Source organism: Plecotus auritus, assembly GCF_963455305.1.
Source record: "Plecotus auritus genome assembly, chromosome: 2".
Classification (NCBI taxonomy): Eukaryota; Metazoa; Chordata; class Mammalia; order Chiroptera; family Vespertilionidae; genus Plecotus; species Plecotus auritus.
In genome coordinates, this window is record NC_137771.1 from 196,450,107 (window position 1) to 196,467,610 (window position 17,504).

Sequence of the window (17,504 nt, forward strand, 5' to 3'; positions counted from 1 at the left end):
GAGAAAATATAGGATAATACCACCATGGCTTTGCAGTAGACAAAAATATTTCTCAAACAGAACGCAAAACGAAATTTGAGGAGAAACAAGGAGGTACAGCTGCTGATCTTCAAATCTGACATTTATCTCCAAGTATTGATGTGCCATCGTGTAAACTTAATTTGAATTTCTGACAATATTTTACTCATTCAGAGAAAGCACGATAAATGTTTTTAGTCATCCAGACCACCCAGTGGGTACCAAGCATCTATTGGGTCTTCAGAGCGGGTTCTGCATAATACACCTTTTTGCTGTGCTGGGTAACCCTGTAGGGGCTCAGTCCTGTAATCTTCAGGGTTCTAAAAGCAGAAGGGAGGTTTAATCCCATGAGTATCTCTCAATACTTAGTTTAAAAATGCTTGAAAACCACTGTTTTCTTCCTTCTTCCAATGCAGTCATTCTTCCAAATGATACTGGCATTTGAGATAAGGTGACTCATTAGAAGGAACATTTGATCATAAGGAGTTTCAGAGATGACCCTCCTTGCATCATATGAACCTTTGGCTCACTTATATGCTCTGGTACCTGCTTTCAACCACTTTGGTGATGAAGCAGGGAATGGAATTTTAAGGATTCGTGGGGTGTTAATATGCTATTAAAAACATACATTTTAATCTGCTTGATGCCTACCTTGAGCCAAACTAACTCGATACGAAAGGTAATTTTTAAAGGCCCAAACCACTACAACTGTCCTTTTGCATGGTTTATATTTACTGATATTCCTAAACATACACGTGGACCTTTTTGGTCACCCATATTCTCATGCTGAATTTTTTCAATAAGGGAATTTAGACATTTATTGTGTTTTTTTCTTTTCGTGTCAACCTCATCTTTCATACCATGATTTTGTTGTTATGGAGAAAAAATAAAAAGTACAGAAAATCATAACTAATAAAATGGCAATAGTTAGGTGTACAATACTTTGAGTTATCAATTGTTAGCATAACAAAATTTGCTTCAAGATTCCAATTAGAATCTTTTAGATTATATTTTTTTTATGAAAAAACATGTGACTTAGAGCACATCTGTAGGTTTTAGAACTAACACCCCAAAGAAGCCAAAATCAGAGTAATTCATGGAGACCTGGAATATGATAGGTTTTGGATGTCACAGAATAATAATTTAATATAATGAACACAAAGTCACACATGTCATAAAGCACTCAAAATGACAGTGATAAATGCCAACAAAGGAAACAGAAATTGTTGCTTTCCTTTTTAATGTGGGCCACGTTGGCTAAAGCCAATGGGAAACGTCTTGGCTATTCTGAGAAATATTTTATTGTGCTTAATTAAATCTGTGTAATAGGAAGTAACTTTTAAATTCAAATATTTCCCGCCAAAAGTGGAGGATTCCATTGAATCAGTTTTGTTTTTTGTATGTAGACTTTATAGGTGTTCCCGCCATAGACTAGCAAAGACAGGCAGTCCTCACTTTTCACGGTACTATTAGCTGAACTCATGTATGCTGAACCACATCATCTCGTAGGTGGTTCCTGAGGTCAGAGCAGGTATGAAAGCATTTTCTTTAGCACAGCACCGTGCATAGCAAGGGCCACCTCTATAGTTCAGTTTATATTGATCCATTGCCTATGGCTTAGTACAGCACTGTGAGTACATGAAAGATATGAGTATAATAATGAAAGTATCTCTGGATGAGTCTACTTCTTTTTTGGATAATTAATATCTGAAATAGTTTATTTGCATCTTGGCTTATGTTCCTATTAATCCTTTTCAACTCTCCGTCACTCCAGGGGCTGAGTCACCTGCACCAGCATAAAGTGATTCATCGAGATATTAAAGGGCAAAATGTCTTGCTGACTGAAAATGCAGAAGTTAAACTAGGTAAGAACAGAATCCAGTGAGCCTAGGAATTGCAGGAATTGATAAGATTATTTCAACAGCTGGCTTTTTTGTTGTTTTTTGTTTGTTTGTTTGTTTTTGTAATGAATGTAAATTTGTCACTGTGGATTTGTAGGTCATTGTGCTAAGAATGGAGAGGAAAATTTTTTTTGTTTATTTCAATAACATTTTCTAAAAGCACTTTGAGGAGTGAATTGGTCTGTGCTAAACAGAACCATGTGTTTAATTAATGTAAAGAAATAATTGATTTTTTTAAAGCAAAGACCCTTTAAATGAGAAGTGAGTGACCTTGAAATGTTTTCCTATATCTTACTGTTTGTTTACATTATTGCTATAACAGAACAATGGTGACCCATTTTTTATTAAAAATATCCATAGTTAGACATATTTAGAATAATGAATTCCTGCTGTATTCCCATATGTTTTAGGTTGAATTTACATTGATTTCATTATTACCTGTGCAAAATGGATGCCCAATATTCTACTTGGCATGCATACCAATTATCCCACTTCCATCTGCCAGAGTTCTCCGTGAGGGAATCCTTTCCTCTGGTGCTGTCCATTAGAGCCCTTCCCGTAACAAATCTGAGATTGTCCAGATATGGCTATCTAAACTATAAGCAAACAGAATCCCCACATGCATTTGTCAGCTTGATGTCTATGAGTAAGAGTATAAATTGACAGATATCTCATAGGCTACACAATATGTCTCCTAGAAAAGAAGCACTATCAGTATAATTGGTTATTTTCAGATATTTAAATATCTCCCATGTTTATATCCCAAACATTTGTTCTTACCTTTTTTGGTTATAATGTATAAATTTCATATTTAGCATTTAGAGCCAAACTTTCATCTTATGAATATTCCTTGTAAAACCAAAGCATACATTATATAGGAAACTCAGTTATATATGTAGTGACTAGATAAGCTATTCTCAGAATAGTTGCTCACCACTAATTAAGTTATTGCTGAGATACTATAATACCCCAGGCCCTGTATATGGCAGATTTACAAAGATTATCTCAGATAAACATCATAGCAACTCTACGTAGATATCACCCTCATTTTATGGACCAGGAAACAAGCTCAAAGACGTTGATCTACTAGCCTTAAGTCACACCACTAGGAAGTGGCTGAAATGGGGTGGAAACTATGCAGTCTGACTCCAGAAACTTAGTTCATAATCACTTTCTTTGAATCCCTTAAATATTACCCTTTATGGTGGCAACCAAGTTTGCTTTTTATTTAACAGCTATTTTTGGTCCCCAGGAAGCCTTGGTATAAACACATATAACACTTAGTGATTTTGTTCTTGGTTCACTTGATCCATTTATACATGCAATTTAAAAATACACATTCACAATAGCAAAAAGGAAGAAGCAACCCAAGTGTCCATTAACAAATGAATGGAAAAACGAAATGTGGCACCTGCATACAATACAATATTATTCAGCTTTCAAAAGGAAGAACATTTCCCAGGAGCACACCTTTCCCTTTCCCTTCCCATTTCCCTTCACCCACCCCCCTAAAAAAGAAAACAAAAAGGAAGGACAATTTGACACATGCTGCAACATGGATTAATCTTGAAAACCGTTATGCTAAGTGATGTAAGCCAGTCCCGAAAAGACAAATACTATATGATTCCACCTATATGAGGTACCTGTAGTAGTCAGATTCATAGAGACAGCAAGTAGAATGGGGTTTACCAGGGGCTGGGAGGAGGGGAGAGGGGCTAGTTATTGTTTAATGGCTACAGAGTTTCAGCTGGGGAAGAGGGAAAAGTTCTGGAATTGAATAGTAGTGATGGTTGCACAACAATGTGAATGTACTTAATGTCACAGAACTATAACACTTTAAAATGGTAAATTTTATGTTATGTATATCTTAACAAAAATGCGTATTCATTTTAGCATCATATAAAAACCATAAACTTGATTCATTTTGCCTTCTCTTAAATAGTGGACTTTGGAGTCAGTGCCCAGCTGGATCGAACAGTGGGCAGGAGGAATACTTTCATTGGTACTCCCTACTGGATGGCACCAGAAGTTATTGCCTGTGATGAAAACCCGGATGCCACATATGATTTCAAGGTATGACTTCTTGCTTCTTCATTATGTTTCAAAATGAGGCCCAAAATAATCACCCTTGAATCTTTTAGAAAATTCTCACATGGCTATATGTAATGCAAAGGAAGAGCAAAAAAAAACCATTATTTGAATTTAAAATGATAAGACATTCTAGTGAGAATCTTTTTAATGAAGTCACCCATCATATCTGATTGCCTATTTGTAAAAAAAAAAAAAAAAAAGTTTAAACCATTTTCTATATCCTCATGAATTTACTCTCACATCTAATTAGGGCACATCTTGCTGTTTTGCTTATAGTTTAGATGTTTTGCAAAGTATATGTACAGATAATGTTTTATGTTAAAAGAAACCAAGATATGAATTTGTTGTCTTGGGTCATCTTTCTCTGATTAAAAATAATCAGATGTACTTATTCCACATTGCTTCAAGTTTAATTATTGGAGTTTTGTGTGTTTTTTTTACAGTAAGAGAGAGAACCAAATGGGATGTTGGTAGCTACTTTATGGCGTTTCTGTAGCCTGTGGTGGTGTTTCATAGAAATTTGATTTGTGGCTTGTAATTTTGTATCATAAACTGATAATTTGTTAATAAATTCCAAGCAGTGTTTAAATAGAGGGGTGAAAGTTGTCCCTTTCTCCAAGAAACCCTCCTCTTTTCTATTCTGCTAGCCAGTAATCAAAAATAATTTTGGGTTCCTAGTCCATTAATAGTTGCAATGTCAGGTAACATTGTTGTCATGAATTATGCTTGAAAGTGGGGACATTAAAATTGGGGTCAGATGGGATAGAGGCACTGTGGGTTTTTAGGCTGTACAGTAGATCTTGGTTGCCACCATAAAGGGTAATATTTAAGGAATTCAAAGAAAGTAATTTTGAACTAAGACTGCATAGTTTCCATCTATTTCAGCCACTTCCTAGTGATGCAACTTAAGGCTAGTAGATCATCCTTTTTGAGCTTGTTTCCTGATCCGTGAAATGAGGGTGATGATATCTACATAGAGTTGCTATGATGTTTATGTGAGATAATCTTTGTAAATATGCCATATACAGGGCCTGGTGAATAATAGTCTCTCAGTAATAACTTAATTAGTGGTGAGCAAATATTCTGAGAATAGCTTATCTAGTCACTACATATATAACTGTGTTCCATATATAATGTATGCTTTGGTTTTACAAGGAATAAGGGATATTCATGAGATGAAAGTGTGGCTCTAAATGCTAAATATGATCTGTCATCTTTGTGCAGATCCCAGGACAACCTTGGGCAAAACCTAGACTGGTTTCATGGCACGTGGACTTTTTACCAAAGGACTATAGTGATCATCTTAAAATACCCTCATCTTCCAGATGAGGAAACTGAGGCCGAGGCATTTGCAAGTACACACTCAGTTAGTGATCTTCTTAGAGTTGGGACTTGAACCCAGATCCCCAATGCTCTGTTCAGAGTTCTTCCCAATATCCAGGGTGGGCCAAAGTAGTTTTACAGTGTTTATATGGAAAATAATACAATAGTTAAGAAATAATAATATTAGAACAAACTCTATGTTTGGTGTACTCACAACTGTGAGTCTACTTTTGCCCCGCCCTGTATTACCCTGCTCCTGGGAGATGTTCTCCTATATAAATCTCTAGTTTACCAACAAAACAGCCTCTGAAGAGGATATGTGAAAAATTCCTTTTTTAAAGAACATTTTTAGTTCTCCAGATGTGGGGTTATTATTGAAAGCAGGTCAGAAAGATGCAAACATTGCAGTGTTTTTGGGACCCAGTGTCCCTGAGCATTGACAAAATAATTGGCCTCTTTGGGGAAATGCAAGCTCAAAGGTCTGAAAACAAAATAATCCCCTGTAAATTCCTCCTTCTTCCAAGGTTAGTTCACTGTCATAACCTGACAATAATCTGTCTGAAAGCAGCAGCCAAGTTAAAAATTAATCTCTTGCCAAAATAAATGTCATTTATTTAAACTGCCAATGGTAACCCATTTAAATAAATTAATTTGCAGATCCCTTGAGAGGAGCCACTACAAAATATATATCCCAGACCAGATATGTGTATCATAATTGGCTATAAGCAAATCTTCAAACTATAGTCATACTAAACAAGTACTGATTAGTCTACATTTGGGCCACAGATATTTTAGACTACTTTATAATATACCATGGAGATTCAGAGTGTCTCAAACCTCTACCCTTAGCTTAGCCGTTTAGCTGGCTGTGTTATGACTGGCTATCGTGCATGTGAACTTTTGTTTCGTGATGTAAAATAGACTCCTGTGATTTAGTTGTTTTCAGTAGAATAAATAGAAGAGAACTTCCTTCCGGCCAAACCAAAGCTTGGAATTAAACTGGTATCTTGGTCCTCTTTCCTCAGATTATGGCTAAGGAATGTAATTTGGGACCAGTGAACATTTTGGAGCCCATGCAGTAACTCTCAGTGTAGACAAAGCCCAGTGTATGAGTAACCCCAGGGCACATTATGCTGCACAGGTGACTTCAGAGGAACTGGAAGGTTCATGTGACTGTACAAGTATCCTGAGACATTAAAGAAGTGAAGGTTCATTTCTGTGTCTTTTATTAAAAACTAAAGAATCCTGATGAGAGACAAGATTCAACTGTATCAGCCATTTAGACCTTAGTGTAAGTTAGTTTTTCAGGATTGTCCTGAGTGTAGGCTGTACAGAGGAGGAAGAAGTCATGGCAAGACTGTAAGCTTCAATGGTCACTTGTCACGGGTAAAAGAAGGAACTTGACAAAAGGGTGACAATAAGGAAGATGGGGCAGAAAGGAAGGGTTGGGGGCTCTTAGAAGATGCATTTCAACCAGTTCACAATTTTATTGTGGACCAGAGAAGAAAGCTATCTTTAAATAATTTTTCTACTTCTTTTTTGGCACCAGGTCTTATCCTTCCTTCTGTTCACTATTCTTAGCAATATGGTTTATCACCAGGAGACAACTGGACAATCCTTTGACATTTAAAACCATTTATCCATTCACCCAATGAATATCCACTGTGTGTAAGGAATTAGTCAACTTGTATTGGTATGTGGAGTTTTTGACTAGAAAGTTCACTTGTAAGCTCATCGAAGTTCAAGGGTTTGGTACTGTGTGCTTGGTAGCCCAATTAACCAAGCTGTATATCCCAGCCTCAGAAAGGGATGTTATTGCTTTGGGTCCTCATGGACTACAGATACTTTCAGCCTAGAGGGCATGTTTAGAATAAAAGAGGGCTTGAAGGCCACTGGGCTTGGTTAGATTCCCTACCACAAAACCCTTCCTTTAAAATACAGGCAGAACATAAGTAGATGAGTGGATTAAAAAGCTGTGGTACATTTATACCATGGAATACTATGCAGCAGTAAAAAAGAAGTATCTCTTACCTTTTGAGACATCATGGAGGGACCTGGAGAGTATTATGCTCAGCAAAATAAGCCAGTCAGAGAAAGATAGGATCACATGATCTCACTCATATGTGGAATCTAAAGAACAAAATAAAGTGATAAACAAAATAGATCCAGAGACACAGAAGCATGGAACAGACTGTCGAACCTCAGAGGGAAGGTGGGGGTGGATGGGTGGGTGGGAAAGAGGTCAACCAAAGGACTTGTATGCATATATACATAACCCATGGACACAGACAATGGGGTGATGAAGGCCTAGGAGGGGTGGTTTCCAGGTGGAGGACATCAGTGGGGGGAAAAAGCAAGAAATCTGTAATACTTTCAACAATAAAGACAAATTTACAAAAATAAAGGTAGAATGCAAAAGAGAAGAGTGAGTTTGGTTTTATTATTTGACTTGTTTTATGGTTTATTATTATGTACTAGAGGCCTGGTGCACGAAATTATGTACCAGGGTCCCTAGGCCTGGCCAGCGATCAGGGCTGATTTGTGGGGCAACCGGTGGGGCAATCAGGAGGGCCCCCCCTGCTGGCCTAGGGCCTGCAGGCTGGGGGCAGCTCCTGCATTGAGCATCTGCCCCCTGGTGGTCAGTGCACATCATAGCAACCCATGGTCCCACTGGTAGTTCCTCTGTTCGGTCAATTTGCATACTAGGCTTTTATTATATAGGATTCTTTGAGTTGTCTATGATATCTTTAAAGACTGCTATAATTTTTTCTAAAAACTACAATAATTCATTAAAATATGGGTCTGTGTAGGAAAGTAGTCTGAAGAGCTCATGCTTTTTATTGCAGCCTGGTTTTGTCTGTTCTCTCCCGGGCGCAGTAAGTGCCTGAAAATAGTCCCTCTCGGAGGAACACCAGAATCTCATTGCCTGGTGTGCTCACTTTCCCCCAGAGGCCCTCCTTTCTTGTTTTCAGAAATTCTGTCAAAACACTTCAAGCAAAAGGAAAGGTTTCATTTCCCTGATAAGTGTGTGGGGCAATAATGAAAGCTTTCTCATTTCATAATAAGCATTCAAGAGATTTGAAATTAATAAAACTGCAAAATTCCTAGGCTGTTTAAATTGTTACTTTTTCAATTTGAATTTCATTGGGTTGGATGGGATTTGTCAAGTAATTTATAGCCCTATACTTACTGCTTTAACACAACCACTCACTAGAAACTTCTCAGCAGCCAAAAGCCCATTAGTAGGGAATTGGATGAATAGACTAGCACATCTGTCCAGCGGAATACGATGGAGCCATTTAAGCAACAAGGCAGTGTCCATATTGAAGCTGGGCATATCTCAAGATAGCATGTTCAGTGCAAAGGGCAACTCACAGTATAGTACACATAATGGAGTCTTATTCTTCCCCAGTCCATTGCTCTATGACGTGTGGGTGGAGAACTTAAAATGTTTATTTTATACTAGAGGCCTGGTGCACAAAATTCATGCATGGGCGGGGGGGTTCTCCTCAGTCCAGCCTGCACCCTCTACAATCTGGGATCGGGCCTAAACTGGCAGTCGGACATCCCAGGACTGCTGGCTCCTAACTGCTCACCTGCCTACCTGCCTGATCACCCCTAACTGTCTCTGCCAGCCTGATTGCCCCTAACTGCCCCCCTGCCAACCTGGTTGCCCCCAACTGTCCCCCTGGCCAGCCTAGTCACCCCCAACTGCCCCTTCCTGCTGGCCTGGTTGCCCCTGAATTCCCCCCTCTGCCGGCCTGGTTGCCCCTAACTGCCCCCCCCCCCCCACCGGCCTGGTAATCCAAAACTGCCCCCCCCCCCCCCGCTGGCCTGGTCACCCCCAACTGGCCCCCTGCCAGCCTGGTTGCCCCATGCAGCCTGCTATTCAGTCATTTGGCCATCCCTCACTAACCACCCTACCAGCCTGGTCACCCCACACAGCCTGCTGTTCAGTCGTTTGGTCTTCCCTCACTAACCACCCTACCAGCCTGGTCACCCCACGCAGCCTGCTGTTCGGTCGTTACTGTGACAGCATCCTGGACAATTTGCATATTCTTCTATTATTGTTATAGATCTTTCTCTCCTGTGCCCCCCACATGCACACAAATTGGCCTTGCTTTTATTTGTTTATTTTTTTAAATATATTTTTATTGATTTCAGAGATTGGAAGGGAGAGGGAAAGAAAGATAGAAACATCAATGATGAGAGATAATCATTGATTGGCTGCCTCTTGAATGTCCCACACTGGGGATCAAGTCCACAACCCAGGCATGTGTTCTGACAGGGAATTGAACCATGACCTCCTGGTTCATAGATCAATGTTCAACCACTGAGCCACGCTGGTTGGGCTGGCCTTGCTTTTCTTTACGTCAGTAAAGAGATGTATAGTGTGCCCAGCTAGCATCGTTGCCATTTTACCTGACTCAGGTGTGCTGGTTGAACTGCCAGTCAGTGATAACTGGTCCTCAGGGTCTGTCTGCACCAGTATTTTTTTAATGTGTTAGTGTTCTCTTCACATTACTGGTGTGGAAATGGGCACAGAGGAATTCAGTGGCTTGCCCAAGTCACCAAGCTCGGCTGTCCAGCATGGGCTCTCTCTGCCTCGCAGGGCACGCTGGGCTCTTTCCCGGTGCCACACTGCTTCTTTTGTGTGTGTTTGGTTCGGCTATCTGAAAGTATTTTTTCTGTACATGTTGGGCAGCCCAACCCCCAAGGCCTGCTATCTTGTGCTCCAGTTGCCTGCATGCCAGATGGCCCCCCACCCGCCGGAAGTGGTGTGCTTGCCTCCGCCTCCTCAGAGGCATTAGAATTTGTCTCTGTTTTGTTTGTAATGCGCACAAGACTAGACTATTAATCATGCCACAGGGTAGGCAGCACCGTACCTCTGAAATAATGAATTACCGAGCTCCTGCCAAAATGAGTCACACCATGGCCATGAAGGAAACTTATCTCTCCCGAACTCTCCTCATCTTGTTCCTCCCTCTTCCCTTTCTCGTCTCCTGTGATCTGTCTTGCCTGTTGTAATTGGAACATTTTCTCCCGTATTTAAGTTCTGAAGTGTCTTGGGGACTTGCTAATGCACCCAAAGGCTTGAACAAGGCCCATGAAGGACATTTATTGCTCTCTAGCATGGGCAGTTAAGCATAGCTTACAAGCAGCTCTGTGTATATATATATATGGCAAGGAATATAAATGTTCTTTTTGTAAAACAAGAGAACCCCAGAAAAAAAAAAAATGATTCTAATGATGCCGTCAAAAAAGGGCTTAAAGAAGAAGCTGTTTCTGGCCTGGTCATGTGACAGGATGCTCAGGAGTTTGGACGGTGTGACCTTTGGTTTGAAGGAGTTGTTTGGGGGCTTGGGGAAAGCCACCTTAGAGGGGATCTGAGATGTTATGAACTGAATAAAGGCAGCATCTCTTTTCACGGACCCTTCCTGTTTCTTATGGGATAAATCCAGGCACCTAACAACTGGGCCCTCTCTCCATTTCCCTACTGTCAAAATGTGCTTCTTCAAATCATTGCTCTGTGCATATTATCAGTAAGGAATGCTTTGGGCTGTACTTACTGACATTTCAGAATTTTAAAGGCCAGCAGTTCAGAGTTGGTGTGGGGCCTCATTGATGTCTTTAAAACCCAGGCTGCTACCTTTCTGTCCTGTCATTTTTAGTTTGACTTATTGTCACATGTTTGCAAGAAGGATGCTGTAGCTCAAAGAGCATGCTTTTCTTCAAGGCACGAAGAAGTGGGGAAGAATTGTCAAGACATTGGCTGTATTTGTCACTTATTTCAGGAAAAGCAAAAGCTATCTCAGAAGCTCCCAGAAGATGTTTGCCTGTGTCTCATTGGCCACAGCTCTGTCACATTCTTAATTGTCATCCTTAGCTGTAGGGAAGTCTGGACAAACACACTTAGCTTTCCTACACTCGTAAATGAAGGCCGCAAAGGAAATGGGGGTTGAAAATGTCTGTTGGGTTAGCCAACAAACAGTGTCTGCTACAACCAAATAGAGGGAAATTAGAGAAGGTTAAATTGAACAGGCAAAGGCAGTCTCACCTAATAGTAGAGAAGAAGGAAATTAATATTCTGGAGGCCACTGTGTGCCAGATTTCTAGGTAGTATGGACATATACCATTCCATACGTGGGTGTTTTCTTAAAAAAAAAAAAAGCATATGTCCATACAAAGACTTGTGATGGATGTAGCAGCTTTATTTGTAACTAGAGGCCCAGTGCATGAAATTCATACACAGGTAGGGTCCCTAGGCCTGGCCAGCCATCAGGGCCGATCGAGGCCTTCCAGCTGCCAGCTGGGGCTTTCCTTCATTCTGCGCAGCCCCCTGGTGGTCAGCGCCCATCATAGTGAGCAATTGAATTCCTGGTCTCCTGGTTGAACTCCTTAGGGGACACTTTGCATGTTAGCCATATATATATATAGCTTAGAATGGAAACCCTCCAAATATCCACCTTCATATTTGCACCCCATTTCACAATACAAAACCACTTGATTCCTGCTCCTCTTGATTATAGTGATGGTTTCACAGGAGTATACATATGTCAAACCTTGCAAATGATACACTTTAAACATGTGCAGTTAATTATAGGACAGTGTAGAAAACAGTTGAATAGCAGCGATTTCATATGGTTTAAGCCAGAGACACATTTGAGTGATAAATTAATTTTTATTGAATTTATTGGGGTGACATTGGTTAATAAAATTATATAGGTTTCAGTTGTACAGTTCTCGCTATATAATCTGTATATTGTAGTATGGCTCCACCACCCCAAATAATGACAAATTAATTTTTTAAAGATTTTTTATTGTTTAAAATATTACATATATTAGTACATATATCTTTTTTTTCCCCATTGACCTTCCCCCAGCCTCCCCTACCCCCTGTCACATGTCCTCATACCCCCCCCCCACCAGTGTCTTGTGTCCATTGGTGTGCTTATATGCATGCATACAAGTCCTTTGGTTGATCTATTTCCCTTTCTCCCCAACACTCCCCAGCATTCCTGCTGTAATTTCACAGTCTGTTGGGTGCTTTACTGCCTCTGTATCTATCTTTTTATTCATCAGGTTATAATGTTCTTTATTTCCCATAAATTAGTGAAATCATGTGGTATTTTTCTTTCATTGCCTGGGTTATTTCACTTAACATAATTCTCTCCAGTTACATCCATGCTGCTGCAAATGGTAAGAATTCCTTCTTTTTTATAGCAGCGTAGTATTCCATTGTGTAGATGTACCATAGTTTTCTAATCCACTCATCTGCTGATGGGAATTTAGGCTGCTTCCAAATCTTAGCTATGGTGAATTGTGCTGCTATGAACATAGGGGTGCATATATCCTTTCTGATTAATGTTTCTAGTTTCTTGGGATATAATCCTAGAAGTGGGATTACTGGGTCAAATGGGAGTTCCATTTTCAGTTTTTTGAGGAAACTCCATACTGTTCTCCACAGTGGCTGCACGAGTCTGCATTCCCACCAGCAGTGCATGAGGGTTCCTTTTTTCTCCACATCCTCGCCAGCCCTTGTCGTTTGTTGATTTGTTGATGGTTGCCATTCTGACAGGTGTGAGATGGTACCGCATTGTCGTTTTGATTTTCATCTCTCGGATAATTAGTAACTTTGAGCATGTTTGCATATGTCTCTTGGCCTTCATTCTGTCTTCTTTCGAAAAGATTCTATTTAGGTCCGTTGCCCATTTTTTTATTGGATCATTTATCTTACTTTTATTAAGTTGTATAAGTTCCCTGTAGATGTTGGAGATTAAATCTTTATCAGTGATAACATTTGCAAATATGTTCTCCCATACAGTAGGCTTTCTTGTTGTTTTGTTGATGGTTTTTTTTGCTGTGCAAAAGCTTTTTATTTTGATGTAGTCCCATTTGTTTATTTTCTCTTTAGCTTCCATTGTCCTAGGAGTGGTATCGGTGAAGAAATTGCTTCAGCATATGTCTGAGATTTCTCTGCCTCTGGATTCCTCTAGTATTTTTATGGTTTCCCACCTCATGTTTAAGTCCTGTATCCATTTTGAGTTAATTTTTGTGTATGGTGTAAGTTGGTGGTCTAGATTCATTTTTTTTGCATGTATCTGTCCAATTTTCCCAACACCATTTATTGAAGAGACTGTCTTGACTCCATTGTATGTTCATGCCTCCTTTGTTAAATATTAATTGAGCATAGTGGTTTGGGTCAATATCTGGGTTCTCTATTCTATTCCATTGGTCTATATGTCTGTTCTTGTGCCAGGACCAGGTTGTTTTGAGAACAGTGGCTTTGTAGTACAGCTTGAAATCTGGTATTGCGATCCCACCTACTTTGTTCTTCTTTCTCAGGATTGCTGTGGCTATTTGGGGTCTTTTTTCATTCTAGATGATTTTTTGGAGAGTTCTTTCTAGATCTGTGAAATACGCCATTGGTATTTTAATGGGGAGTGCATTGAATCTATAGATTGTTTTGGGTAGTGTGGACATTTTAATGATGTTGATTCTCCCAATCCATGAACATGGTATGTTCTTCCATCTGTTTACGTCTTCCTCTATCTCTTTTTTCAGTGTCGTGTAGTTTTCCGCGTATAGGTCTTTGACCTCCTTAGTTAAGTTTATTCCTAGGTATCTTAATTTTTTTTGGTGCTATGGTAAATGGGATTGCTTCTTTAGTCTGTCTTTCTGTAAGTTCACTGTTGGTGTATAGAAATGCCATAGATTTCTTGCCATTAATTTTGTATCCTGCTGCATTGTCGAATTCATTTATTAAGTCTAATAGTTTTTTGATGGAGTCTTTTGGGTTTTTTTATGTACAATATCATGTCATATGCAAATAAGGACAGCTTTACTTCTTCTTTTCCAATTTGGATGCCTTTTATTTCTTCTTCTTGTCTGATTGCAATGGCTAGTACTTCCAGCACTATTTGAACAGGAATGGTGAGAGTGGGAATCCCTGTCTTGTTCCTGTTCTTAGGGGAAATGGTTTTAGTTTTTGCCCATTGAGTATGATGTTAGCTGTGGGTTTATCATATATGGCTTTTATTATGTTGAGGTGTGATCCTTCTATTCCCACCTTGTTGAGAGTTTTTATCAAGAAAGGGTGTTGGATTTTATCAAATGCTTTTTCTGCATCAATTGATATGACTATGTGATTTTTATCTCTCAATTTGTTTATGTGATGTATCACATTTATTGATTTTCGGATATTGTACCATCCTTGCATTCTTGGGATAAACCCTGCTTGGTCATGGTGTATGATCTTTCTGATGTACTGCTGGATCCGATTTGCTAGAATTTTGTTGAGGATTTTAGCATCTACGTTCATGAGGGATATTGGCCTGTAATTCTCCTTCATTGTGTTGTCTTTATCTGGTTTTGGTATTAGGGTGATGCTGGCTTCATAGAAGGAGCTTGGAAGTGTCCCTTCCTCTTGAATTTTTTGGAATAGTCTGAGGAGGATAGGTTTTAGTTCTTCCTTGAATGTTTGGTAAAACTCCCCTGTGAAGCCATCTGGCCCCGGGCTTTTGTTTGCTGGAAGCTTTTTGATGACTGCTTCAATTTCTTCCATAGTTATTGGCCTATTGAGATGTTTAGATTCTTCCTGAATGAGTATTGGAAGGTTATATTTTTCTAGGAATATGTCCATTTCCTCTAGGTTATCCAGTTTGTTGGAATAGAGTTGTTCATATATTTTTTAACAATCCTTTGTATTTCAGTGGTGTCTATTGTTATTTCACCTCTTTCATTTCTGATTTTGTTTATTTGGGTCCTCTCTCTTTGCTTCATGGTGAGCCTGACTAGAGGTTCATCAATCTTGTTTATCCTTTCAAAGAACCAGCTCTTGGTTTCATTGATCTTTTGTATTGTTTTTTTTTTTGGTCTCAATGTCGTTTATCTCTGCTCTGATCTTTATTATTTCTTTCCTTCTGCTTACACTGGGCTTTTCTGGTTGCTCTCTTTCTGACTCTTTGAGTTGTAGGGTTAGGTAATTTATTACCATTGTTTCTTGTTTTTTGCAGTAGGCTTGTAGAGCTATGAACTTCCCTCTCAAGACTGCTTTCGCTGTGTCCCATAGATTTTGGATTGTTGTGTTTTCATTGTCATTTGTTGCCATGATGTTTTTTATTTCTTCCTTGATCTCTCTGGTAACCCAATCATTGTTTAATAGCATGCTGTTTAGTCTCCATGTGTTTGATTTTTTTGGATTGTTTTTATTGTAGTTGATTTCCAGTATTATGCCACTGCGATCTGAGAAGATGCTTGATATGATTTCTATCTTCTTGAATTTGAAGAGACTTTGCCTATGACCCGACATATGGTCTATCTTTGAAAATGACCCATGGGCACTTGAGAATAATGTATATTCTGTGGCTTTGGGGTGAAATGTTCTGAAGATGTCAATTAATTCCATCTGGTCTAGTGAGTCATTTAGGATTGATTTTTCTTTGCTGATTTTTTTGTTTAGAGGATTTGTCCAATGGTGATAGTGGGGTATTAAAGTCTCCTACTATGATTGTATTGCTGTCAATCTCCCCCTTGATATCTCCAGGAGTTTTTTTATGTATTTGGGTGCTCCTGTTTTGGGTGTGTATATGTTTACCAGAGTTATTTCTTCTTATTCGATTGCTCCCTTTAGTATTATGAAGTGGCCTTCCTTATCTCTTGTTATGTCCTTCACTTTGAGATCTAATTTGTCAAATATATTATTGCTACCCCAGCTTTTTTCTCATTTCCATTCGCCTGAAAAACCTTTTTCCATCCCTTCACCCTCGGTCTGTGTGCGTCTTTTTTTCTGAGGTGGGTTTCTTATAGACAGCAGATATATGGGTCTTGTTTTCTTATCCATTCCGTTACCCTATGTCTTTTGATTGGGGCATTTAATCCATTTATATTTAAAGTTATTATTGGTAAGTGATCAACCGAAAGACTTGTACACATGCATATAAGCATAACCAATGGATACAAGACACTGGTGGGGGAGGGCAGTTAAAGGCATGTACTGGGGGGTAGGGGAGGCTGGGGGGGAGGTCAATGGGGGAAAAAAAGGAGACATATGTACTACTATTTGTAATACTTCAAACAATAAAAAAATAAAAAATAAATAAAAATAAATTTTAAAAAATAAAGTTATTATTGATAGGTACTTATTTGTTGCCATTTTTATTCTTTACCCCTGTGTTCCTTCTTCACTTCCTATTTCTTTTTTTTACAGCAGACCCTTTTGCATTTCTTACATTGCTGGTTTTGTGGTAATAAATTCCCTTAGTCCTTTTTTGTCTGTGAAGGTCCTGATTTCACCTTCAATTTTGATTGATAGCCTTGCTGGGTACAGTATTCTTGGATTCAGAGCCTTCCTTTGCATGACTTTGTATATTTCATTCCATTCCCTTCTGGCCTGATGAGTTTCTGTTGAGAAATCAGTTGCTAGACTGATGGGGGTTCCTTTGTAGGTAACTTTCTGTCTCTCTCTGGCTGCTTTTAAGATTCTTACTTTGTTGTTGTTGTTTGCCAATTTAATTATAATGTGCATTGGTGTCGGTCTTTTGGGGTTCATTTTGCTTGGTACTCTGTGAGCTTCTTGGATTTGTGTGGGGGTTTTCTTCCCTATATCAGGGAAGTTTTCTGTCATTATTTCTTCAAACAGGTTTTCTATTACTTGCTCAGTTTCCTCTCCTTCTGGCTCCCCTATTATGCGGATGTTGTTTTGTTTCGTGTTGTCCCAAAGTTCCCTTAGGCTCTCCTCCTGCTTTTTAATTTTTTTTCTAGAAGCTGCTCTACTTCGGTATTTTTTCTTACCTTGTCTTCTACAAGGTAAGATGCGGTCCTCTGCTTCTTCTAGTCTACACTTGCTGCTTTCTATTGAGTTCTTTACAGCAGCGATGTCATTTTTCATTTCTTCTAGGTTCTTCTTCATTTCCTCTTGGTTCTTACACATATTGTCGAATTTGTCTTCCATTCTTTTCAGCAACCTTATGACCATTTCTCTGAATTCTTTCTCTGGCAGGTTGCTTGCCTGCATTTCATTTACTTTCTTTTCTGGTAATGCCTGCTTTCCTTTCATATGCAAGCTGTTTCTTTGTCTCCCCATGATCTCTCTTCTCTGGGTGTCTGGTTATGTAGTTCTCCGTCTCCTGCGTTGATTTAAAGGCACAAAATACAACACAACCAGGTACA

At 39.2% G+C, this 17,504-nt stretch overlaps 1 protein-coding gene across 5 annotated transcripts in view; it reads left to right on the forward strand.

Annotated features, from left to right (window-relative positions):
* The window catches only part of TNIK (TRAF2 and NCK interacting kinase), a 372,736-nt gene that overhangs the window by 239,739 nt on the left and 115,493 nt on the right, over positions 1-17,504 (forward strand). For all 5 annotated transcript variants that reach the window (XM_080655707.1, XM_080655708.1, XM_080655709.1 and 2 more), the window contains exons 6-7: positions 1,793-1,883; positions 3,862-3,992. In XM_080655707.1, the coding sequence (XP_080511833.1) occupies positions 1,793-1,883; positions 3,862-3,992 (222 nt within the window). The remainder of the gene's footprint in view (positions 1-1,792; positions 1,884-3,861; positions 3,993-17,504) is intronic.